General features: G+C 40.5%; 2 protein-coding genes and 6 non-coding genes across 8 annotated transcripts in view; 3 read left to right on the top strand and 5 right to left on the bottom strand.

The window, feature by feature from the left end:
• Positions 1-16,293, top strand: part of LOC111339539 (uncharacterized) — a 39,800-nt gene extending 23,507 nt beyond the window's left edge. Inside the window, exons 21-36 of the mRNA XM_088744239.1 lie at positions 663-910; positions 1,419-1,551; positions 2,015-2,248; positions 2,790-3,027; positions 3,609-3,985; positions 4,591-4,917; positions 5,448-5,546; positions 7,655-8,299; positions 10,294-10,412; positions 10,677-10,729; positions 11,041-11,183; positions 11,872-12,174; positions 12,736-13,023; positions 13,991-14,293; positions 14,999-15,295; positions 16,154-16,293. Coding sequence (XP_088600365.1) covers positions 663-910; positions 1,419-1,551; positions 2,015-2,248; positions 2,790-3,027; positions 3,609-3,985; positions 4,591-4,917; positions 5,448-5,546; positions 7,655-8,299; positions 10,294-10,412; positions 10,677-10,729; positions 11,041-11,183; positions 11,872-12,174; positions 12,736-13,023; positions 13,991-14,293; positions 14,999-15,279 — 3,791 coding nt within the window. The 3' untranslated portion in view covers positions 15,280-15,295; positions 16,154-16,293. The remainder of the gene's footprint in view (positions 1-662; positions 911-1,418; positions 1,552-2,014; positions 2,249-2,789; positions 3,028-3,608; positions 3,986-4,590; positions 4,918-5,447; positions 5,547-7,654; positions 8,300-10,293; positions 10,413-10,676; positions 10,730-11,040; positions 11,184-11,871; positions 12,175-12,735; positions 13,024-13,990; positions 14,294-14,998; positions 15,296-16,153) is intronic.
• Trnah-gug (transfer RNA histidin (anticodon GUG)) lies at positions 6,502-6,573 on the bottom strand. Its single transcript has one exon. It is a non-coding gene; the product is annotated as a tRNA-His (tRNA).
• Trnah-gug (transfer RNA histidin (anticodon GUG)) lies at positions 7,449-7,520 on the bottom strand. The gene has a single exon. It is a non-coding gene; the product is annotated as a tRNA-His (tRNA).
• On the top strand, positions 8,525-8,596 carry Trnah-gug (transfer RNA histidin (anticodon GUG)). Its single transcript has one exon. It is a non-coding gene; the product is annotated as a tRNA-His (tRNA).
• On the bottom strand, positions 8,848-8,919 carry Trnah-gug (transfer RNA histidin (anticodon GUG)). Its single transcript has one exon. It is a non-coding gene; the product is annotated as a tRNA-His (tRNA).
• On the bottom strand, positions 9,338-9,409 carry Trnah-gug (transfer RNA histidin (anticodon GUG)). Its single transcript has one exon. It is a non-coding gene; the product is annotated as a tRNA-His (tRNA).
• On the bottom strand, positions 9,533-9,604 carry Trnah-gug (transfer RNA histidin (anticodon GUG)). Its single transcript has one exon. It is a non-coding gene; the product is annotated as a tRNA-His (tRNA).
• Positions 16,294-16,359: 66 nt separating the features above from the next.
• The window catches only part of LOC111332711 (phosphatidylinositol phosphatase PTPRQ-like), an 11,949-nt gene continuing 2,457 nt past the window's right edge, over positions 16,360-25,851 (top strand). The window contains exons 1-11 of the mRNA XM_022938124.2: positions 16,360-16,492; positions 17,658-17,960; positions 19,428-19,724; positions 20,333-20,626; positions 21,616-21,903; positions 22,902-23,204; positions 23,553-24,016; positions 24,218-24,312; positions 24,779-24,935; positions 25,360-25,426; positions 25,780-25,851. The exon at positions 25,780-25,851 is cut by the window's right edge and continues 200 nt beyond it. Of these exons, the coding sequence (XP_022793859.2) occupies positions 16,384-16,492; positions 17,658-17,960; positions 19,428-19,724; positions 20,333-20,626; positions 21,616-21,903; positions 22,902-23,204; positions 23,553-24,016; positions 24,218-24,312; positions 24,779-24,935; positions 25,360-25,426; positions 25,780-25,851 (2,449 nt within the window). The 5' untranslated portion in view covers positions 16,360-16,383. The remainder of the gene's footprint in view (positions 16,493-17,657; positions 17,961-19,427; positions 19,725-20,332; positions 20,627-21,615; positions 21,904-22,901; positions 23,205-23,552; positions 24,017-24,217; positions 24,313-24,778; positions 24,936-25,359; positions 25,427-25,779) is intronic.

The following is a 25,851-nucleotide window of genomic DNA, read 5'->3' on the forward strand; positions in this document are numbered from 1 at the left end:
AGACCGAACGCTTGGAATGGGCTATATTTTACTTTTAGATTTTCTGTAAAGCCTCAAGACTGATACAAACATACATCCTGACCCTGGGTTTATTTCATTCTGTTTTAAACAATCAGGACCAGGATGACTTACTTGACTTAAGCCCTTCGGTCCCCTGAGGAACATAGGACCAGGATAGCTAGGGAGAAACATCTTCACATGCACAGTACAAGGGACACAAAATAATACAATGCAGAGGCGGATCCAGGAAATCTTGATTGGGGGGGGGGTCCAAACTTTGGTTCAGAAAGGACTGTTGGACTCTTTGAGGCAAATTACTTCTCCCCCACATCCCCTCCCACCAGTCGTGGTTGCACGTTATAATTCCTTGGCCGCTTACCGTTTATTTGGATTCATTAAAAAAAATAAGCCAGTTAAAAGTGATATACGATCCTGTCTCAAATTTGTAAGCGTCAGGTTTGATAGGGGGGGGTTCCGGACCCCCCGGACCCTCCCCCTGGGTCCGCCACTGCAATGTATACTGAATACAAAATGAAACAGAAAACAATAACAGTTACTCGCTTGGTACGGATTATCTCTTCCTGAGGATCCATCGATATACAATGTAATCGACTTCGATCAGTTTGTTTTAACATGTTTCTTTGTTCATTTATCGTCTACAGGACGCTATATCTACTTTGATGCCGCGCAATCTAAAGAAAAAGCCAGGTTCTCCACTCCCTCCAGTATTCACTCTTACAATTGTCTGAAATTTCACTATCATATGGCTGGTACGCACACGGGAAGGCTAAATGTTTATGCGACAGATATCAGGGGTAAGGAACAACTACTTTGGCGGCTCTTTGGAGAACAGAAAAATACATGGAGAAAGGCCAGTATTCCAGTCAACGATATTCACCCACAATATCAGGTACATTTTAATGATTTTTACAACGCGGAAGTGTTAATCACTATCCAATTAGGCCTGAGCTCCATATTTCGCCATAATTTTTACCTGTTTAGAAAGCAGTTAAGATTTACCTCTTTAGAAAACAGTTAAGATACTACGTGCACTCTCGCACTGGTCGAAAGTGGTGTTTAGAGGAGGGTAAGTACATACAATTGATACGTTTTAGAGAAATCTCTCGTGAAAATGACTGACAGGGCTTTTCCGGTGTACTATTTGATTTGACGAAGGGCTAAAACGCTCGAAACGTCAGCTTTAGATACTTTTTCAGGTGGCCAAATTATCTTTCCCCACGTAGCCTTACTTGAAACACGGGGGGGAGGGGTAATTAGGGAGAATACGAGAAAGTTCTGCAGACCCACGACCACCCCTTAGGTCGGAAAATTTGTCTCGAATTCTCACAAGTTTCCTTGAGTATAACGTGACTAACTGAATATGAATATTTCAACAAGTAGGTATATTTCGTCTTTAGGTGGTTTTTGAAGCAGTTCGTGGTCCAGGTTACCTAGGAGATATAGCCTTAGATCAGATAGCGTTTACTAGAGAATCGTGTGTCTTCTCGCCTTCCTCAGCTATGCCCCATAATTCTCATCGCTCAGGAGTGGGTGAGTCATCTGTTGCTCTATTTTCACTGCAATGCTGTCGTTATTCTCTTATTTAGTCAGATTCTGTTTAGGGAAAGAACCTACTAAAAGCTGACTTTCTCTCGACATATGGTCTATAGCTCAGGTGATAGTGGCACCCGATTAGCATCCTTTAGGCTCAGGCGGGTTCGAGTCCCATCGCAGCCTGAATTTCTGCTCATTTGTAAGAATATTCTTGGCTCCCTCCTTTGTTCTGTTCCATGGGAAATTCAGGATATTTTGTCATGAGAGAATCAGCCATCCTGACTAAAGCTCCTTCCCCAAAGCGAAACTGCTGAAGCCCTAAAATAATATCTGCACAGGAGCCCATGGTAGCTTATATAAAATTCTAACTATAGGCCTGTCATGAAAATAAAATTCTGGCCAGTGAAAGCTATTGCGTTTTATTCACACCTTGATTGTTTCCTGTATTCATTTTTCGTAGTTATCACCTCTTCTATAGTTTCGATGGACTCTATTTACCATAATTATCTTGGTTTAATGATGGAAGAAGAAGGTTATGGTTCTTCTCGTTGGATTTCGTGTTATCGCGCCCTCGATAATGGCTGGAACGTTTCTACCTTTCACAACCTCTGTGACGATAAAGGTCCTACCCTGACCATAATCAGGAAAGAAAATAATGTATTTGGGGGATTTACTGAACGAAACTGGAGTGAAGGTTCTTTGTAACAATTATTTTTTTCTATTGGCTCTATTTTCAAATAGCAGTTCTTGGAACATTTCTTTGAACCATTAAAAATTAAAACAGAGAAAAGCGCCAAACGAAGCTACTGCAGCTAAAAACGCCGTATGAGCCCACTGGCCTTATCACCACAGGCTGACTGCAGACCATGAGTTGATTAGCCTGTGCCCTAACTGCCAGAACTACTCTCATTAGTTTTGCATTTCTAGGAGGGGGTTATGTGCATTGTTATTCTTCCTGAATGGGATGATTGTCCCAGGTAGCCCCCAGCATTTCTTCACCCCTGATTAAGAGAGGCATTAACGAAATAGATTGTCTTACCTAAGAACACATTTGAATGACCGGCCAGGGCGTGAGCATGCACTTTTGTGATCCAGACTTAGCCACCATTTCACCGTTTTGGATGGGTGTGATGCTGTTACTTCTATTGAGACGAGAAACTTTCGCTTTGCAAACGTTTCTACTCTGTTATTGTGGTGTCATCGCAACTAAACGTGTATAATTTATGTCTTTTCAGGCCAGGTGGGTGACAACTCCAGTTACGATCTCCAGTTTTGGCGCAAAAACTCCGCGGACATTGTCAAATCTGTTTTACCAACACTGACTCCAAACTCAAGTTTTACAGCCTCCTTGTGGCTTAAAACCTCAGTTAAGTCAACTCTAATAGTATTCTCCATTGGTCAAATAGACAGCTTCTTGCAATTACGACTGGAACCCCCTGGCTGGTTGTCTCTCTGTTCAAAGGATAAATGCAAGTAAGTCAAAATAACCTGATTATTCAGTTCAAAACTTCACAAAGACGAGTAGCGCGTTACCTAACAATATCAAAAGACGGCTATTAAAGGAAACTGGCCTTATTGTTTTTTATTTGGTTTGTTCCTTTGTTTGTTTGTTTGTTTTTTTTATGACGGGACAAACGGGAAAGTCCGAAATGGAGCAACCACAGGGTCATAACTTGTGTCGTAGCCCTTGAGCTTGAGCCATCACTCTAACAGCGACTTTCTACACCCGAGAGTATAAATAGGTACCAGTTCCCATTTCTAGGGAAACCTAGCTAAATGTTTAGTTTGACTAATTATGGTCCAATATCCCCTCCAAAGAGAGAGGAAATATTTCTGGCTTCTTTATATTCTTTAGCAAACCGGGATAAAACACGACAATTATTTAAGTTGCTCGTTTACGTCGATAAAAGCTTTTTTTCTTTTCTCTCATTAAAGACGTCGTCAGAATGCATCAAGTATATCCCACAGTTTCTACGTTACGCAAGCGTGCTAAACCGTTTTTTTTTTCACACGAGGATTATGTTTCATTTGCATCTATCTCATTTTTTCTGCAGCACTAACAATGGAAGTATCTCCCAGGTGATCAACGATGGTTCTTGGCATCATGTCACGGTTGTGTGGCACAGCAGTTCAAAATCGTGGACTGTATTCTCAGACGGCGTGAACCGAGGAAAACAAACCGAAGAAAAGTGGCAGAAATCCACCTTTTCCCTTTCGGGTACTCTTTTTATCGGGAAGGAGCAGATCCAGGGTTCATCTAGATTTTTTTCTGGCAGAATTACTCAGTTTAACATGTGGAACCATGAGTTGGAGGAAAAAGATATTACAGTGTTAGCGCGCAATTGTGTAAGTGGACAGGGGAATATGTTCCATTGGAGCAACCTTAGAAGTAAAGTCGAGGGAGAGCTGAGGATTGTGGAGCCGTCTTCTTGTACGTATCACAATCCTATTAGCACTTTGTGTTTCAATCTATGATCTTGTTTCACCTTTCTTAACTATCTTCTTATTAACAGCTTTATTACCCATTACAACTTAAGGATGATCTCCTTTTACCTTCATAGAAATCACATTAAATATTTTCCCTTGAGAAGCCTCTACCCCTCGACAATTCGACCTGATCAGCCACTATTCTTAATTATTTTACTGTAATTATTGGTTACTATTGGTAGTAATCTCTGTGTTCTTTACTATTTTTTTACCCTTAACATGGCACCCATTTGGGTGGACCATCCCTGTAGAGTCTGTTGGAATAAGTTCCCCGAGGTTGATGAAAGAGTATCTTTTTTAAGTAAATTAAATAGCAAAACTCATCTGTTCTATTTGACAAAAAATATTCCATTTATAAGAAAAATTGTACTTCCCCAAAAATAAAAAACTCTGAGACCAAACAGCAGGAAAAGAAAGATGAAAATAGCGTAACGGTAAAAGGCTATTCCCCATAAATCCATGTGCAGTGGTGTTCACGCCATTTTTAGGCCAACTTAAGTCGGACATGCACAGCTGTAGGTCAATTCACATACCAATCTCCGTGCACAGGTTTATCCACCAATTACAGAGCGGACGCCAAAGCGTTCATCTTCTCATTAAATTACACATCTGATGGGACCCTCTTCAAAAAAGAAATAAGCAAAGAATCATCAGCCTTGGCGACCTACAGCTCACCGTACACTGGTCCGACGTTCGGGGAGTCTCCGTTTGATTTTCAAATAGGAATCGATGGCGACGTGAAGCGAGGGACGAGTCAACACTCCGTTTCTTATAAAGAAGAGGAAGACTCTAGTAAATCCAACCTGGAAACTGTGCTTGCCGGAGCGTCGAGCTTTAACGTTAACGATGTGGAGGTGCTATATAGAGCTCAGGGAGGTATGTTCTCTGATGGACCTTTATTTCGTATTTCAAACTTCTAATGATTGATCATGACATAATTACATAGGGAATGCAAGAGTCCTTCGCCGAAGTCGACATTGAATCTGGGAGCAAACCGGATTTAACGATTTTGTCATTGTGCTCAGTAATGCCTCAATTTACAATTTTTTGGCCCGGTTTTTCTCTATGGGTGCCAGCTAACAACAAGTTTTCCGGGGCTACTCACACTTCAAATTGACCTTCGAAAAGTCATTGCACGCTTTGTCGTCCAGTAAAAGGGAATTTCTTTCTTTTTGTGTGACACGTAATAAGCGCCCTGCGTACTTCTTGCATACGCCGACCGACAGCGTCGTGTATGTAAAAAGAATAGATAATTTTAAGCTATTAATTTATTCGTCAAGATAAAAGAAATGTTGCCCCTTTCGTCGAGAACGTGAGATGATTTTATGTTCACGAGGTACCTTTGTTTAATTGGTTATCTAGTAATTTTAATTTAATTTACGCAATTTTTCATAATTTCTTTACAGCTTCCCTGTGCTCTAACCATTGTCCATTTTACCATTATTGTGACGAGATAACAGGCATTTGCAGATGCAGAAACAAGAATCCTGCATTGTGTCAACTCGGTAAGTACAAATAATATGAGGAAAATGAGTCGATTAAGTTATATCCTCCTTCGGTCGGCCTTAGTTTGCCTTCGAGGTTCGCGGGTGAAGCGCCGCGCTGCGTCTGACTATGATAATTGTGACGTTGAAATCGCAGCTGCCGATGGAGCCATTGACATTGTTTAATGATTTTTAGCAGCCTTGTATATCAGATTTGACTCCGTTATTTATAGTTTTCCCGAGACTTTGACATTAAAAAAAAAAGAGTAGATGTGAGCCGAAAGTGAGTTATTTTGGATCGTTTTTTACGCTGTTGATATTTTGTATTGTAGAGGATTTTATGGAGATTATTGCTAAATAAAGATTATTATTATCAAGTTCTATCTGATGTATTCACAATTTTATTTTCGAGTATTGCTTTGTTTTCCTTTTTGTTTTCTTTTTTTTTTTTTTTTTCTTTTTAAGCATGTTGCAGAGGCGAGAAAAGTTGCTTACAAGCATGTAAAATAATTGCAATCGGTAAAGACGAGAGTGATAATTGCGGTTATGACTAACACTACTCAAGAATAGGTGAAAATAAAGCCCGAAAAAATTAAGTCTTGTACGGGAGTTGAACCAATGAACTCTGCGATACCAGTACATTACCACTGTTGTTATCCGGGTACTTTTTATTATGCAATGTGCCTCTCGTTGTAAAAAGGCTTATGGTTCATTTACACATTTATGGAATCCTGGTCACGGCAGTTGAGCTGTAGTAGTTTTTGTCTTTTTTTTTTTTGGCTTTAATTTGTCATGTTACTTTTTTTTGTTCTGTCTTCGGTGTTTTCTATCTTCTATCCCAATGCTGCTTTTAATTTTCTTTTTAAAAAAGACAACAAACCAGACACTATACCCTACAACTATAAACAACTTTTGAGGGAATATTTCGAAGGTTTAATATCATGTGGGGTGTTAATAAAATAAAAAGAACAAGAAGTGCCGTGACCAGGATTCGAACCTGGGTTATTGCGGCCACAACGCAATGTACTAACCACTATACGATCACGGCTGCCACTGCTTCTCACGGGTGATTTCAGGAAGAAAATTATTATAACATCAAATCCTGGTCACGGCACTTGAGCTGTAGTTTTTCTTTTCTTTTTCTCTTTTTTGCTTCAATTTGTCATGTTCCTTTTTTTTTGTTCTGTCTTCGGGGTTTTCTATCCCGGTTAGCTCAATTGGTTAGAGCGCTGATCTGTTGTGCGGGAGGTCGAGGTCGATGGTTCGAGCCCCGGCCGGACCAACACTCAAGGTCTTAAAATAACTGAGGAGAATGCGCTACCTTTCTATAATATCAAGAAATGGATAGACATTCTAGTTTTCTCGGATAAGGACGAATAAACTGTAGGTCCCGTCTCCTGGATCTAGTTATTAGTTAATTTTGTTAGGCAGGGGACGTTAAAGAACCCACTCACGAGATTACTGTGATGTGGTCTGGCCTGTTTACTGGGAATTGGGGGGAGGGGGCATCTTCAAATAAGTTTCCTTCGATTGTTTGTAAACTGCTGATGCAGTCCGGCCAAAGTCCCCCGAAAAGTGTTGTGATGCGCATTTGATCATATCCACATGTTAATTTGCGCAATATATATATTAAATTATTATTATTATTATTATTAATATTACACGTTTTTGGGAAAATTTCTAAAACAAACTGCTGTGACATTCCTTTTTGATTATGAATTACAGCGCACGCGCGCACCATTTTCTTTGACCTTTGACTTTTAGTATTAATAACTACTTTACCAAAAAAGAGTTCTGGGTTGATTAGAGAGAAAAAACAACAAACCAGACACTATACCCCACATCTATAAAGAACTTTAGATGGAATATTTTGAAGGTTTGATATCATGTGGGGTGTTAATAAAATAAAATAAAAACGAAAAGTGCCGTGACCAGGATTCGAACCTGGGTTATTGCGGCCACAACGCAATGTACTTACCACTATACGATCACGGCTGCCACTGTTCCTCACTGGTAAATCCAGGAAGAAAATTATTATCGTATCACTCGCATGAAACGCACTCGATCAACTTTATCATGTCTTAAATACCGTTGCTGAAATTTATATTCAATTTATCTTTATGTTTTAGTAAAGTTTTATGAGGACTCTTCGCATTTTTGGTTACTGGAATCAATGGACGATATCAAAGATCTCCGCACCCCTGGCTGGGGGCAAAGTAAGGGAGGGGTGAGTTCCTTTGGAGATGGCTTGGTGACAGATGGTGTCAACGGTGAGGTAATATTGAACCACGAGGGGGACACATGTGCGACGAAATCTGCTGAGGCCCATTGTGACGACTCTGGTTTCACCGTATCGTTGTCACTAAAGCCTTCGTACAAAGCCGGCGGTGAACGGCAGACTTTTTTCAAATCCCGCGGCAAGTTCGTTGTTTACCAGGAAAGACAGAAAAAATCCTTAATTATCCGTGTGCCACGCAGTGCTAAGTACTGTCTGAAAGAAATAGCGATGCCTGAAAAAATCTGGTCTCATTTGGCTTTCACGTACCAACCATCTCAGCCAAGAACACTCACAGTTTATAGAAACGGAAGAAAAATCGACAAATTTATCAGAGATGAAGGTTGTGAAGTGGCCGGGGAACCAGAATTTTCGTCTTCCAGTATGTCATTGGGCTCTGAAGGAGGATTGTTCGCTAAAGCTCATTATTATCTCATTGCCATTTGGGGACAGGTTTTGTCTGAAGAAAGAATAACGCAGATATATCGCGGCATCCAAGGTGAGAGAGTGTGGTGTCTGCCCCAGTAAATCCTCCATGTTATTTCAAAAAAAAATTTCTTTTTTCAATTCATTTCTTCATTTTATTTTTGTGCTTTCGAATAACGCTGATTTTTTTCTTTGAATGATAGGGAATACTATGAATATTTATGAGCACAAGTGTGTGTCATACAATTTATACTATAATAATTTTCTACAATTAAAGTAACTGTGCGCAACAGTGGCAGCCGTGATCGTATAGTGGTTAGTACATTGCGTTGTGGCCGCAATAACCCAGGTTCGAATCCTGGTCACGGCAAATGATCTGTAGTAGTTTTTGTCTTTCCTTTTTTCGGCTTTAATTTTTCATGTTACTTTTTTTTGTTCTGTCTTTGGTGTTTTCTATCTTTGGTGTTTTCTATCTTTTATCCCTGTGCTGCTTTTAATTTTCTTTTTACAAAAAAAAACAACAACAAACCAGAAACTGTACCCTACATCTATAAATAACTTTAGAGGGAATATCTCGAAGGTTTAATATCACGTGGAGTGTAAAATAAAAAGAACAAGATGTGCCGTGACCAGGATTTGAACCTGGGTTATTGCGGCCACAACGCAATGTACTAACCACTATACGATCACGGCTGCCACTGCTTCTCACAAGTGATTTCAGGAAGAAAATTATTATAATCTCAAATCCTGGTCACGGCACTTGCGCTGTAGTCATGTTTTCTTTTTCTTTTTTTTGCTTCAATTTGTCATGTTTCTTTTTATTTTGTTCTATCTTCGGGGTTTTCTATCTAGACATTTCTGGGAAAAATTTGTAAAACAAACGCTATGACATTCCTTTTTGATTATGAATTACAGCGCACGCGCGCATCATTTTCTTTGACCTTTGACTTTTAGTATTAAAAAATAATTTACGAAAATGGAGTTCTGGGTTGATTGTAGAAAGAAGACAACAAACCAGACACTATACCCTACATCTATAATCAACTTTAGAGGGAATATTTTATAAGTTTAATATCATGTGGGGTGTTAATAAAATAAAAAGAACAAGAAGTGCCGTGACCAGGATTCGAACCTGGGTTATTGCGGCCACAACGCAATGTACTAACCACTATACGATCACGGCTGCCACTGCTCCTCACGGGTAAATCCAGGAAGAAAATTATTATGAGCTCAAATCCTGGTCACAGCACTTGAGCTATAGGTTTAAAACCTTGTGGGGTGTTAATAAAATAAAAAGAACAAGAAGTGCCGTGACCAGGATTCAAACCTGGATTATTGCGGCCACAACGCAATGTACTAACCACTATACGATCACGGCTCCCACTGCTTTTCAAGTGTTTTTTAGGAAGAAAATTATTATGAGGTCACTTGCATGACACGCACTCGATCAGCTTTGTCATGTCTTTAATATCGTTGCTGAAATTCGTATTCAATGTATCTTAATTTTCATTCCTGACAATGCATCAAAAATGAGGAAATCATAGAAAAATGTTTCATTTATTTCTCCTTTTTTATCAAAATGTAAAATTATATAAATTGTTATGCAGAAACCCATTAACACACCATAACAAAGTGAACATTTTTTTTTATCTTTGACCCCAGAAATTACACCCTTCCCTTTCTCTTTCATTAGCCCCCGCGATCCTTTTTTTGTTACCTTAATTGCGGCTTTGGTGTGCTTAAGTCCTTTTCTAATGAACCCCTCGAGCATAGAACGATTTCGGGTGCAAGCAAATCAGTCCTTTCCTGAAAAAAAAAAAAATCAAAACAATACAGACATAAAGAGAGAAAAAACATAATAATTCTATGCTATCTAAATCATAACATTGTATGGATCCATACAGAAAACTTACCTTTTAAGGAATGAGGCAGTTGTGACGAAAGATTTGCTACCAATATTCAGTCACCATGAAGTTTCCATTTTAGTAAACCCAGACGTGGCAAAAAACTATTCCCTATATTCCCAATGTCCATTATTAAAAACTCCTCTACCAAAATTCATTGCAGGTTCGGTTCCCTTACGTTGCCGAGTTGTGGCTCGAATAAAAAATCAGCTTTGGAATGAAGATCTTACTTCACCAGAAACGGATCCATACAGAGCAATGACAAATGACATAATAAGCAATGTAAGTTGAACTAACCACCGCTTCATTCTAACCTGAGGATCTTTAAGTATTGTGCCTCATAAAAGTGTTGTTATTTAGCTTTTATTTGAATGGTTATCGCCCCAGGTTTATCCACAGATTTTAGAGTTATGACCATCTTGCAGAGTATAGCAAATAGTACGCAACAGATGAAAATACTGCGCATTGCCGCTCATTTGAATAATTACAGAATGCATGGTTTACTTTACCTGTATTGATTTTCTTATTTTATTTGTTGTTAATTAGGTCACCAGGTTTTATGAGGGAATCCGAGTTACTGTTACCGTGAATGAGTTTAGGTAGGTAACTCTACACTGTATGTGCAAGTGTATTCTGATTACTAATTTGAAGGGGCACCCATTTAAGATTGACCAATAAAAGGGTTTCCGCCGGCTTGGATAGGTTGAAGAGGTAAAGTCTGCACTCGACCTAAGTATTCTACCCTAGTGGATGCTGGTCCCAATTTGGGCCCATAGAAGGGGTCCACTGGCTAGGATAGGGGTGATGCTAAATCCAGAATGTATGATATTTGTATTTAATATGTGCTCATGCGGTTTTTCTGTCTTCCTTCGTATCACTCAAAATTTCTCTTTTACGTTTTTCCATGTAGGAACGGAAGCGTGATTGCAGATTTCACTATCATTTACAACGTTAGCGACTACAAATTGATTGAAAGACTTCAACAGAACATATCATCCACGGGTTTTCTATACAACATGCCTCTAGAGGTGGAAGAATTTACAGCTGAAAATGGTAAACAGTCACATTTATTTGGTCAGTTCAATACTCCTATCAAATTTTACTTCAGAGCAAGAGGGTCTGAATGCGCTTATGCTTAACGCTTCGAAGCTATCTAGTTCTACTTGCCGCTTGTTATTTCATGGAGAATAGCTTAGATTGATGCACATTTTGCAGCATTTTGAGTGTTTTATATTACAACTAATGAAAATGTTCCGGCAAACAAATACAGAAAGGAAAGAGATGACAACGGGCAATAGAGGATTCAAAATAAAAACTTATTGGACCAGGAAAATGCAAGAAACTTGCTACCTTGCAGTTGGCTTTAATAGTGCATCTGACGGATCGAGACGGTAGTGCAAGTTTTCTTGACCAAACCAGCCACTGCAATCGGCTTAAGAGAAACCGATGCAATGTTAGATTGCTAGCTACACTCGAATACAAATAATTCGAGTAACTGGAATTAAAGTAATTTGATCCTAAAAGCGATAGCACGCCATCATATCTTTTAGTTAAGATGAGACCACATATAAATCATTTTTCGAAAGCAGGGAAAAATTAGGGACTGTTCACAAACGTTTGACTCGGATTACGCATACTATATTCATAAAAAGACCAATCAGGACCGTTCAATTCATCGTGGCAAAAATGTGTCGAAATTATAATCAACAGTAACATTCTCGTTTACATTTTCTTCCTTCAGTTCCAGAAGTTGCTCCCACAAATATAAGTGTGCTTCGTGTGGAAGATACAAGCATTCATATCAGATGGAACAGTCTCAGCCTTCCACCGAGTATTTCCGCCATATTCCAGGGCTATAAGGTTTTCATTAGATCAGTGGGAAGGGCAGACGTCATAGTTACCACGGTGACCGTAAATGACCTCGTTAACTTCGTCACTATAAAAGGACTGGAATCATTGGTAACGTATAACCTGACTGTGGCTGGATACACACTAAGTGGAGTTGGAAGGGAAAGCGAGAGCTTCTCTGTAACCACCCCTTTAGGTACAGTAATTAGTATGGGGCCTCGCAGTACGTGCTGCGCGCGCTGTTTGCTCCGCTATTAATCAAATTAGCCTTGCCCAATTATTTTTCATTATATATTTCGCTATTTTGACTGGCTCTAACCCTTTAACTAAGAATGACTTGCTACAAATTTCTCCTTAAATTATCACCTTATAATCTAGTACAAAGATTAAAAGTATAATGATTACCAATTTTTAAGAAGCTCACCTCCTGACAGTCCAACATATCCCCCTTGTCAAAACCCTGGGAAATGTTAATACAACAGAGTAGAGAATGTGAATTCTAATGCTAGGGTATAATGGGTCAAAGAGAGGAGTTAGTGGTTATTGTCTACTGTTGTTTACATACGTATGGTTATAGCACTGGTTAGAACCACTGATTATAGCATTCGATTCCCTCACCATAAATGGTTTGAATGATTCGTATTTCAAGGTATCCTGTCAAAGAACGAAAAATTGTGCTATGCCTGATATAAAACTCGAAGTATACAAAGACAGGGTTTTCTTTTTTAAAAGATTAATTCATATTTCGTATACGTAGATGATCCGCCTGAAGATATATCAGTAGAACGGGTGACGTCAAATTGCGTTCAAATCAAGTGGGGTGGCCTTCCACCAGAGAAACTTGCTGCATTTGATGGCTATCGTGTGTTCTACGCCTTGTTCAGCCACCCCACTTTTTCTTTGAACACGACAGTGAATTCATCGACTCATCGGGTGGAGATCTGTAGTCTTGAATCGTCCATGAAGTATAAGTTTTATGTACAGCGTATCCTTCGAAAAGATGTGGGAAACGCGAGTGATGTTAAATACTTCACGACAGAGATAGGTAAGTACACCTGGACTGTTCTATGGCAAGCTCTTTGCGGAACGAATTAGTATCTTTCAAACCCTAAATTAAAAAACGTTGCAAAATTAAGTTCTCGTCTGCGTCAATAGAGCTAGCAATCATTCCCCCAACACGTGTAAAACATGCGATAATAGATAGCTAACCGGAGTTTCGTCTCTTCCCCTCTCCCGAGGAACCAACAATTTTTCGAAAATGACCCACTGTCAACCCCTTTCTCTTCAACCCCTTTCTCTTCCACCCCTTAGAGATCCATTCTCTCCCCCCCTCTACAATATCCCCTATTTGAGAGGGAACGTCCCTCTTCCAAAAGCCTTTCCTTACGAAGTGCTACCTAATTTACAAACATTTATGAGCACACTGTATCTTTTTCTCGTGACCTTCTCTTTAAGATCATGCACGGAAGAATATCAGAGTCTGTCTTCAAATCATAAATAATAGACGCCAAAAACCTTTCATATGATTAAACTCGTGGGATTAATTCCTACTTGCACAAGATGTAAAAGGGAAGATCCCCAGAGGTTCACTTTGTTAAGGGTAGACACCAAGTTCATCAGCTAACAACAAAAACTTCTCTATTCAGGGTAGTTTTGATATATTCCAAAGGTTATAATAAGGAAAGAGTTCCTCAGGAAGAATTAAAAAATAACAGAGAGATCACCTTCTATGAAGGTCACCTTCTGTGAAGCGCAGATAAGAAAGGGAACGTATCAGCTGTGGTATGATGGCCGGGACATTCAAGATTTTGGCTGACATTATCAAACCTCTAGAACCGCGTTGCCTGACGGTCAGGGCCCGCTTGTGCCAAGTGTAGATAACCCTATCCACTATACTTTAATCTATATCCGGCGCCAGTTTGTTGAAAACTTATCCGGGGATAGCGTAATCTGCCTCTTAAAACTGGGTTTAGCAGGTATTTAAAAATTCCTTTTTGCATGCTTCCTTTCAGTAATGCGCTTAGCACCGACCAATGTGACATGCCGCAATACCAGTTCCACTAGTATCGAAGTTCATTGGGCACCACCGTCTGTCGAAGTCAACAGCTTGGAAATCATTGGTTATGACTTACATTTCAGGCCCCATGGCCTTGCAACTGAGCTGTGGAGCACTTTGCTTGCATGCAACAGAACTTTGAGTGCTACCATAAAATCCCTGGAGAAATACACGGAATACGACATCAGGGTGACTATCTTCATTACAAATGGCCGTGGAAATTTCAGCGAAATTGTAAGGTGTTTTACGGATGAGGACAGTGAGTAAATATTTCATTAATTTAACCATCAGTTTATCTGACATGCGTGTTTCTATTTTACCTCCCTCTGTTGTTCAGTGTAATTGTTTCTATTAACATACTATTGACCACTTTCATAAATGGCTGCCGGATTAACATTCTTTTGTTTAAATTTAAATTAGCCTTTCTGACCTCGTTCTCCAGTTCAAAATTCAAAAGAATACATTATCTCAAGCGAGGCTAGTAAGGCTAATTTGAATTTAAACAAAAGAATATCAATCCGGCGGCCATTTATGAAAGTGGTATATGGATTATTCATTCGTTTGCATCTTCGCCCGTTGACCGTTTTATTGCATATCGTTTTCCTTCGTTCCTTCGTTTCTTCATTCCTTCGTTCCTTCGTTCCTTCGTTCCTTCGTTCCTTCGTTCCTTCGTTCCTTCGTTCCTTCGTTCCTTCGTTCCTTCGTTCCTTCGTTCCTTCGTTCCTTCGTTCCTTCGTTCCTTCGTTCCTTCGTTCCTTCGTTCCTTCGTTCCTTCGTTCCTTCGTTCCTTCGTTCCTTCGTTCCTTCGTTCCTTCGTTCCTTCGTTCCTTCGTTCCTCCGTCCCTTTGCTGATATTGTTTGCCTCTGTTCGTTGCTTCGCTTGTTCGTTCGATCAGAATCTAAGTTTTTCTAAAAAAAAACTTGCATATTTATTTCTTTCACTGTTTTTGTCGTTTTATTTTAGTTCCACTTGGTGGTCCTGTTAACATTTCAGCTGAAAACACAAGCTCTACAGGTATAAACATCAGTTGGAGCCCGGTTCCCGAAACTTTACGTCTTGGAATAATCAACAAATACATATTCAACATAACAGACTTGTTGACAGGTTACCTAAGAACGATAGAATTTGATGGACCAAGTTTGAACGGTGAAGTGAGAAATTTGTCGAAGTATCAAGAATACAGCGTCCAAGGAGCTGCAGTCAACAGTAAAGGCCGCTCAAATTTCACGAATGCGATAACATGACGCACGAGCGAAGATGGTAGGAGTGCTTTTATTGTTAATAATCTCTTCTAAGGATCGTTGAGCACTTGGTGACTGGTCCAAATAGTACAAAAACTCCCTATTTCCCTCGTAACACACAAAAAAACCATGATGACCAAAAAAAAAATTCCTTAGCGCCGGTTAGCACAAAATTTGCCACGGTCTTAAGATGAGTGACCTGATCGCCTGCGAGCCGAAAATTTAATTCGGTGTTTCTCTGGGGAGTAGATTAATGAGTTTTGTTCGCCCTGAGATGTTAGTGGGTTTTGACTCATGGCACGTGACTCGTCCTCGTCCAATCGGATAATGCATTGAGTTGGGAAAAATAACAGTGTGAAATATGCTTAAAGAAGCTGTTCTTTCAGATGGTAAGTGAGACACTAGTGTGTTATCAATGTAAAGCTCATAAAGATACAAGCTGGCCTCTCTAGCAGTCGAAATAATGTAAGAGGATATAGAGGTTTTGCACAGCAGCCATGTTTGATGGCAGGAACAATAGATTATTTTACCCATGGGAAAAAATGTTCTTTCTTACGCAAAATATTTTCATTGTTCCTGCCATCCAACATGGCTGCTGTACAAAACCTCTATAAGGAGTATTTTAACTCTTTTCAACCCAAAATCCTCCTCTAACGACAGGCCCCTGTTGTTCGAAGGTTGGGCCACGCTATCCACTCGGCTGGACAAATTTCTATCCGGTAGCCGGATGTGGCAGTACGTTTTGCCATCACTTATTCCCTAGAAAGCGATTTATTCGTTGGATAGCGTTGTGCCTGCTCTTTATACAACTGGGCCCAGAAGTATAGCATTAATCTTAAATGACCAAAACCAATACTTTTTCTTCTTTAATTTAAAGCCCCAGACATCCCACCGGAAAACCTAACAGGGTACAACATAAGCTCTACATCAATTGCGGTCGAGTTCAATGTCTACTCTACTGAGAAACTCAACGGAATCATTCGCCAATATGTCTTCAAGATTTTTAAAGCCAACGTAGCGAATTCTACTGTGCGAACAGAGTTCTTTCCCACTCAGAAAAAGAGAAAACGAAGAGAACTCTCCAACACCATTGGCATTGTCAAGGCAATGCTGGAGGATTTGGAGGAATACACCATGTATTCTTTGCAAGCAGCCTTTTTTACTATAAAAGAAGGACCTTACAGTGCTGTTTTAAATGTGTCTACCGACGAAGGAGGTATGATAGACGATGATGAATAGTGAAAATCAGACCTGAAAAAAAAAAATTTCAGGCCTGTACGGGATTCAAACCACTGACCCCTGCGATACTAGTGCAGCGCTCTACCAATTGAGCTAACAAGCCAATTTTTTTCAGGTCTGATTTTCACTATTGCTCAAATAGTGCTTTACTGCGAAGGATCGTTCACATATACGTTTCATAACCGCAGTTCATACATATGTTTCATATGTTTGTTGCTGTTTGATTTATCTTCTACGGGTTTATGTCGAATTAATTTGATGGCCTGCTCCCAGTTGGCTTGTTAGCTCAATTGGTAGAGCGCTGCAATAGTATCGCAGAGGTCAGTGGTTCGAATCCCGTACAGGCCTGAAATTTTTTTCAGGTCTGATTTTCACTATTGCTCAAATAGTGCTTTACTGCGAAGGATCGTTCACATATACATATCCAAGTTATTTCGTTACTCCCACCGACTCAGCCCCAAACAGTTTCTTTCGAAACTATCAGCCTTTATTCCTTTGTAGAGAGTTAGGGTCGTCTTTTTGTTGACAAGTCTTTACAATTAACCTGGCTGTTGAAACACTTACCTTCTTCTACTGCGCCATGTGATTTCCCTAAGTAAAGTCGCCCCAAGCTCTAAACCAATCAAGTAACAAAACTAAAACCAAATACTTCTCAGTCACCCGCATTGGCCGACGCGCTGGTGTGATCGGAATCTTTACCTTTACCCATTAGCTTGACCTTGCTTCAAGGTGTAGGTAGCGTTTCGTTCTCAAAATGGTGGCGATTTAGAGTTCCTTGTGTGTCGGCCGAGGCGTTGGTATTGTGTCAGTAGTGCGTCTTTCGACGCATTGGCTGATTATAGGTTGATCTTACAGACGCGCCGGTGGGTTATCGGCCAACGCGTTGTTAATGTGTTGGTCTTGTGTCGGTGGTGTGATAGTAGTGTGTCGGAGGAGTGTCGGTGGTGTGTTGGTGGAGTGTCCATTGTGTGTCGGTAGTGTGTTTTACGTAATTCTGAAAGGCCTTCTGTAACTACCGGCGTTTTTGGTTTGACGACACACTAGAGGAATGAGCTCTGCATGAGCGTGGAGTTGGGGCGAGGGGCTCATCGAATAGTGAGGCCAGTATATTCCAACCCACTTTTATTCTCTTGATGTCGCAGTTCTCAGAGTTCCTCCTCATCGAGTAACGGCATTCAATAGCAGCTCGTCGAGTATCATGGTTAAATGGGAACCCCTAACGCCAGCAAATGTTCCTGGGATTTTACTGGGCTATGTACTGCGGATAGAAAAAGCTGACGATCCAAGTGCATCAAACTTCACTTTATTTGAAATCGACCCCTCAATCACCCAAAAGAACGTGACAGATCTTGAAGTGTATACATTGTACAGCATATATGTAGCGGGATACACGCGGAAAGGAAAAGGATCCTTTCGTGCGGCACAGAGCTGGACAGACGAAGGAAGTCAGTATGATACGCTTCATAGTTAACATTTATTCGCCGAAGGCGAGGTGAATGTCGTCGAATAATCTCCGAGACGAAGTCGAGTGGATTATTCGACAATATTCACCGAACCTGAGGCGAATAATTGTTTTAGTATAATTTCAGAGCTGAAAAACAGAGAAATTTCTAAAATCATAACATTTTAGTAACATTTATTAACATTTTATTTTAACCGCGTGGAGCGGTTTATAGAGCGTCATATAAGGAACCGCTCGACCAATCCGATTGCTGGCAACTCTCTACTCAGCTCTGAAATTGTACTGAATTAAATTATAACATAACCATTGTAAAGCGCGCGCTCTGATTGGTCAATTCAACGTCCGCCATTTGCTCATGGCCCATGGATGTTCGTTGCTGAGTAAATGCAGAGACTAGTTTCCGCGCGCTTGTTGTTTCTGGTCACGTAAGATTTCGGTGTTAAATAACAGGGAACTCTCTTCCTACAATGTGTCATGCAATGTTATGTTATAAAACAAATGGTAAACACCAAAGCGTGCACTATTGAGTAATGGATGTACTTGGGAGGTTTCCTGAGCACCCAAGAAGCTAAAGTCGCTCTCAGCTATCGCCTCGCGCGACTCTTACGCTTCTTCTGTGCTTGGCCACCTCTGTCGTGCATTCATAACTTAATAGTGTACGATGTGGTGTTTTCCATTTGTTAATTGTTATTATTACACGACTCGGGCAGTCAGAGGGCCAATAACTAAAATCAACCAATCAAAATGCTCTATTGCCGGTCCAGTATTCTCTAAGTATTGGACCGGGCACTGTCCTAAATGGTCCCGAATGATACCGCACTTGTGCTCCTTTGAACTTCAGTCGTATAATAAATCTCTTATTAACCAAGCTTGCTCCGGACCGTACTGGAAGAATATCGGCCCTCGGTCTTTTTTGTACGGACCTCGCTGCCCTCGGTCCGTATTGTCAAGACCTCGGCCCGATATTCTCCCAGAACGGCCCTCGCGCTTGGTTAATAAGATATATGTATGACTAATCAGAGAGGTCGGCAATATGATACGACTTACAGAATAAATTGTTGGTATGACTGGTCAGTTTATCATTTGACTGACCTGCCCATTCACTACAGATTGTCGGAGACTTACTAAATGGCTGACTCATAAATGGACCAACCTAATCACTGACTGACTGAGTAATTAGCCACCGACATCCAGTAAGTGAAAATACAGTTACTAAAATCATGACAACAACACAAATATCTATGATCACCGCTAACAGTATATTTGAAAGGAAGACACAACAACAACAACAACAAAACTAGAAATAATTTCGATAGATTAAATTTCTATGTAGCCAAGTTGAGTGTTTCATATTGCACTGTGGCTAAACAAGTCAGAATTTTATAACTGCACTGTAAGGTGAACATTACCCATTAGCATTGATTATTGCATATGTCTTAAAAAATGTCAGTTCCCCAAGGCCCTCCAAACAACGTGACTGGACGTCCGACTAGCACCAACAGTATCGGACTTTCTTGGCTGCCAGTGACGAAAGAACTTCAGAAGGGCAAAATCCGAGGTTACCAGGTGAAGATTTACGGTGATGAGGGAGCATATGTTCATAATTCTACAATACTCATCCCTAAACTCTATGCATCTTTCATGGGACTTAAACAATATTCCAACTATAGCCTGAAGGTTCGGGCTTTTACCAGCAAAGGATTTGGTGCTTGGAGTTCAATGATTTGTGTTTCCACCAGCAACCCAGGTAAGCATCGATCGTATAAATATTCGAAAAGGTGGAAGGAAGTCATAGAGAAGGGAAGAATATTCTCGCGTCTCTACCATAAACTTATGTCGCGGCATCGTGGCTTTGGAGAAGAGCGTGTGGCGTAGTAGATAATGCTCCCTGAGTGCTTTACAACAGAACAGAGCTTGCACAAGGCACGTTTGATAGTTTTCCGATAACAATCCAAAAATGCTTTTTGTGATGCTTCAGAAGAGTAGCTTAGCCACTCTTGAGATGCAGTTAGAGGAATCCTGGGATACCAATAGACCTCCCCACTCACTTTGTAAGAGAATATTTTTTCCAAATATATAACATACAAAATCGTATAATTCAGCTTTCCGAAAATGCGCAAACTCAGAGTGTACACGGCGTAAATCAATTTCAGTGCTGAACACTCCATTTGGCAGCCATTCTAGCTACATAATTACGAGCCCGCTGATACAAAAGCAAGAGGATTAGTACGGGCGTGCTAACATTAAGCCTAGCTATCTTTATGCAAGTACGGACCGGGTAACTGAACGTTTACTCACTTAGGTACTGATCTTAAAAGTATCCAAATATTACAGTAGCCATTCTCAATGTTTCAGCTCCCACAAAGATTCCCACGAACGTTAAAGCTCTGGGTACAAGCGCCTCCACAATTCGCGTAACCTGGGGTCCGATCTCTGGGTTAGACGCGCGATCTGTTCAAGGTTATCGAGTCCTGCACTTCACCAGAGCTAATCCGAGTCAAAGTAAGGTCACTGTAGTGGGTAGGAGCGACATCCATGTCACTATAACTGGCCTAAGACCCTTTACTGCGTACGGGGTACAAATCGCAGCATTCATCACAACAGACGGTAATTACACACTGCCAGTTTACGCCCAAACGCGGGAAGCCGGTAAGTATTGTTTATTTTTTATTTTTGCCATTTTCTAATTCATGATACATCAGTAGAAATAAAAGGAATTACATATACATGAATAAATATAACTGAAGATTTAGCATGTGGCGGGGAAGCCGTTGGGAAATTAAGAGGCGTATGTGAGCTACAGGCTCCTCAAAATTTTCAAAAGTGAGGCATCAGTTTTTTGGCGTGATTTAGGTACAAAATATTTTAGGTGAAAAATGAAGGAACACGCAAACATATATAAAGCAACGACAACAATAGTAGGCACTAAAACAAACATATACTGAGGCAGCTTGAGAAAAAGTATGGTTGACATTAAGTATTTTCTGTTCTTATAACATATCATTACTTTATTTGGTCAGAAATCTCGACTTAGCCAGTGAAAAGACTACCCTAAAATCGTGACTAGCTAGTCAACCAGACGAAAACTCATTGTATCGTTTGTAGATGCGCCTTACTCTCACAAAGTTTGTTTATCAGTCGGACAAACGGTCATTTTTCTATTCTGAAATGATCCATGGTTGATACTATAACAATCATTAATATTTCACTATTTCTTTTCATTTTCATTTAATTATGTCTTAATTTTTCGCTCACAATCGAATTTTATGCTTTTGCCACTCGAACGTAAAATTAACCTCTTCTTGCCTCTAATCTTTATCTATTGGCCCAGTGGGGACTCCCTAATTTTTCCCTAAAGTACATGTGAAATGCTTAGCGATTTGCGATCCAGCGTGTGTGCTATTAACAATTGCTCTTAAATCTGTCAACAAGTGAATAGATGGGTTTACTTTGATTTCGGAGGTCGATATGCTACAGTTTATGCAATGGTTTCTTAAACAAGGTAGTGAAATATGCGTCTAAACAGTTCACAAATTAATTGAAGGCCCCTGCACCTGTCCTCCTCAACTTCCAAAGAAAAACACCCCACTCCCCCTGCAGTATTTTGGATACTGATGATTTTCCAACTCTCATTCTAGCCCCCTCAGCACCTCCCTCCAACATCCGCGTAACTGCGTTCGATTCCCATAGTCTCCTGATTTCATGGCTTGACGTCCCCTCGGAACACCGTAATGGCATAATCAGTGGATACCGCCTGACATACACGAACGCCAGTAACATAACTGGCCCAGTGATAACAGAAAGAGCCTACTCAGTGGTTTTGACTCAGCTGAGAAAAGCAACGGAGTACAGAGTTATATTAAGGGCGTTTAACAATGCTGGAGACGGTGTGTCGGCCGAAGCCGTTGCCAAGACAGGAGAAGATGGTAGGTCTATGAAGCCCCACCCCTTTACCGATTATAAGCTTCCCCACAGCTCACCGGTACCCATAGACTCCACAGCCTCCTCCCCCAAAGGAAGAGTTTTAGATACGCACTGAGGCGCAAAAGTGATTTCACTCTCCCCATATGCGAAAGCGAGCGCTTGAAGAACAGTTTTATTTTTAGTCATATTTATAAGATGTAGATAATTTTCCTTCTTTCTAAATGACGAAGTTGTAATATTTTATACTTCCTTTTTTTATCATCTGTGTTTGTAAATATTCCGTAATTCAGCCTATGGCTGTAAGGTGTTCACAATAAAGTATCTATCTATCTATCTATCTATCTATCTATCTATCTACCCCCCGATGTTTCTGGGTGGAGAGAGGCACAGTAGCACCAAAGTCCAACGCGCTAACGTTTGGGATTTTGCTTCGTTCACTAGAATATTTATCGAACGAGTGTTCTTTTGAGTTAAACACGCATCATGCGATAAGATAACACAAGACGTCTTTTGCGAGATAAATCTGATTTGGTTTCTTTTTTTCGAACGCGAAACAATAATAACAATAACAACAAGAATTTATTATATCAAAATGTACATTTTACAGTTGCGCTGGCTCGCGGATAGCTAGACTACGTAAGGCTTCGATGATATAAGAGCAAAAATTTTAATTTAGCATGAAATAAATTTTACCTCTTAAAATTAGAGTTAAAGGGAAATTTTAAAGAAAAAAGAACTTTAAAAGAAATCAAAGAAAACATTTGAATCGAGATAATAACGTTGTGGAACAACTTGAAGGAATAACAGGTGAAGGTATACCTATGAAGGAATGGTGCGTGGTGTGACTGTGGCTGTGACTAAGACTAGAGTCATCAGCAGATTTCAGTGACGAGTTGTTGGTCATTCAAGCGTTTGGGTTTGGCTGATGGAAACCAAATCTTCTACTTCTTTACCTAACTAGAAATGATACTTAACTGTTCTAACACCTTTCCGTTCACAGTGCCAAGTCGATCGCCGTCAAAAATAACAGCACAAAATCACACGAGTCTCACAGAAATTCCCGTTTCCTGGGAACCAGTCCCTCAAGAATTTATACACGGTCGTCATGTCGGCTACCGAGTGACTTATCAAGCTGTTTCTATTGGAGACCTTCCCGCGTATTTTGAGCCGGTGATGAGCCTAGACGTTGGGACTGGGAACAGTTCAATATTACTGCAAAATCTAGAGCCACTCGTGGTGTATAAGATAACCGTGGCAGCCATATCAAACAAGGGACCTGGACCCGAAGGTGTCACGTATGGAGGTCAGTAGAGAGACTTCATCTGTTTGTAAACCAATCCACATCTTATTAGTAAAACATAGGTAATGATTTCTGGAATTGCCCCACTCCCTCCCCCTCCCCCTCCCCCTCCCCCTCCCCCTCCCCCTCCCCCTCCCCCTCCCCCTCCCCCTCCCCCTCCCCCTCCCCCTCCCCCAGCCTGCCATAGTGCATCGTCCTCTCCGTTAATTACCCCACCATCTTTGCCCTCACCATCTTCGCTTTATGGTAAGCTATGACTATAAAAAGAAAGTTATCACACTAATCTCGCGTGAAATTATACACAGTAAGATTCCGCAAAAGCCTTCATTTCTGCTTCCTCTCTCCTAACAGAAACTTGCCGTTGCCATAAGCATCTAACGACAAACTGGAGAAATTACCCTCCCTATGTAAATATGACCTCCTTCACCAATTCCGGTATTATCATACCTCGTCTTTTGGAAGAAGTAATCAATGAATGTTGTGGGGAGTGCCTTGAACATGGAAAGTCAGAACTGGACTTCCAACACAACGGAAATAATGAGACTGCGCAGCAAAACAGGTCGGAATATCTTTTACAAAACATTGATACCAAGACGGATTTTTCCTTTCCGGTTAACGGCTACAAGTTGCAAGACAGTTACAAGGGAGGACTGGGGTACTCACCGTTTGTTGAGTCTGCCGGGGTGGCGTTTCTAACTTACCAGGACTCCTCTGGTGTGAAGCACGCCATGTTTGTGGCGCTCCTGGCGTGCTGGCCTGTTGTTGTGTTACCTTTGATGATGGCTTACATTGCAGGGGTTATAGTATGGTTACTGGTGAGTTGTTGAAAAAAATATATTGATTTATGTTGACTCGCATTGCTCCTTATATGAGAGTTGACACTGAAAAAGTATGTCAACATACTGATGGTACAACATCTTTTTTATTTTGTCTTTATCTCATCTGTTATCTAATCTGTTATTTCATCCGATTGATTTCTTAATTTATTTATTATTCATTCCTTTATTTGTTTCAAGGATGCAAAATCTAACAATCAACATTTCCCTGCTTCTTTTGTCCATGGGACCTGGGAAGGAGTGTGGTGGGCATTTGTATCCATGACAACCGTTGGGTATGTTACAATTGAGTACTGATTGGGAATACATGGCATACCACGCCAAAACAAACTTTTAGTCAAATAATTCCACTGTCTATACGAGGTAATTTACGTACATTTTACATCTTTTATTCGTAGGGTAGTAGATTAACCTTACATGGAGATAAGAGCTGTGCCCTTTGGCAATCTCTTGGCATCGCACATAGCATTATAGATAGATAAACTATGTTCAATTTGTTTAGGGCTAATAATAGCCAACGTTAGAAGAGTCCAAGATTCATGGACACTTTGTTCCCTATACTTGGGAAGGTTTAACTTTAGATTCGGTTTGAGCGAAAAACCTATGGGGTCTTACCTCCCCAAGCCCTCGAGCTTTACCCGTGAGCCTCGACATCTATGGCTGACCCAATTTCCTACGTCCAAACATATTGAAAGAGTGCCCCGCTGAAAATGTTTGTTCTTTTTCCTTTTTTTTATGTAGTTATGGCGACCGCACACCAGTCAGCCAATTGGGTCGCATTTTCGCTGTGGGTTGGGTGTTGACAGGACTCGTCATAATCGCAATAACCGCGGCAGGGATAACTACAGCGCTGACCAAAATAACTGCACATAGCAAAACCACAATTTATGGATCCAAGGTAGCTATTACCTGATTAGGGACCAGACATCATTCATCACCTGGGGGTGTAGGGAATCGTAGGAATCACAAGATTTTCAGGGGAACGGAAGTGGATCAATCTTCGCCTACAGAGTATAATTGGAGGACTATGAGGGGGGGAGGGGTCATAACAATATTATAGATTCTCGAGGGGGATCAGATAATTTCATCGTGGCACGACCAAAATCTCTCCTACCCCCCCCCCCCCACCCCCATCCTCCCAATAATCATCGAAATACATCGATAAACAATGACCAGTCGCCTTTACCTAATTCTTGTTCCACGGAGAGCATGCCTCAATATATTTGCAGAAACAATGAATGTGGTGTCCTGGGGACGATAATGACAATTGTGACCGAAGGGTAGTTTGACATTCCATTAACCGTATGAATTTTCAATTTGAGGTTGGAGCAATTCAAGGTTCTCCTGAATACCATCTTGGAATCAGAAGAAATGCGATTTTAAACAAAGGTTTGTCGTAAAGTGAATGTCTGGAATAACAAATATTCATCAACTTTACTAAGGGCTACGATAAACTTTTTGTATTTTGGACATACGTGACGAATTTTTTCAATAGTTTTATTCAAAAAGTCTCAATGTCGACTACCTGAAACACTAGAGATGATACTGGATATAGTTTTGCATAATTGTTTTTGAGGGTGACGCGAGTTTCTTCATCAAAATCACGGAGCGAAGTGAACAAATATTACTGTAATTCCAGGTTATAATTACTCCTGTGACGCTTCAACAAAATAAACCACAAAATCTCCATGATCAACACTTAAAATCTTAACTGAAGTGATTTTTTTCTCTGCTCTCTTCAGAGAAAAAATATCACTCGTTAGAGGAACTCTCCGAGGCTCTCATCAGCAGAGAAGTGGAAGGCATCTTAGTAG

Source organism: Stylophora pistillata, chromosome 14 (assembly GCF_964205215.1).
Source record: "Stylophora pistillata chromosome 14, jaStyPist1.2, whole genome shotgun sequence".
NCBI lineage: Eukaryota > Metazoa > Cnidaria > Anthozoa > Scleractinia > Pocilloporidae > Stylophora > Stylophora pistillata.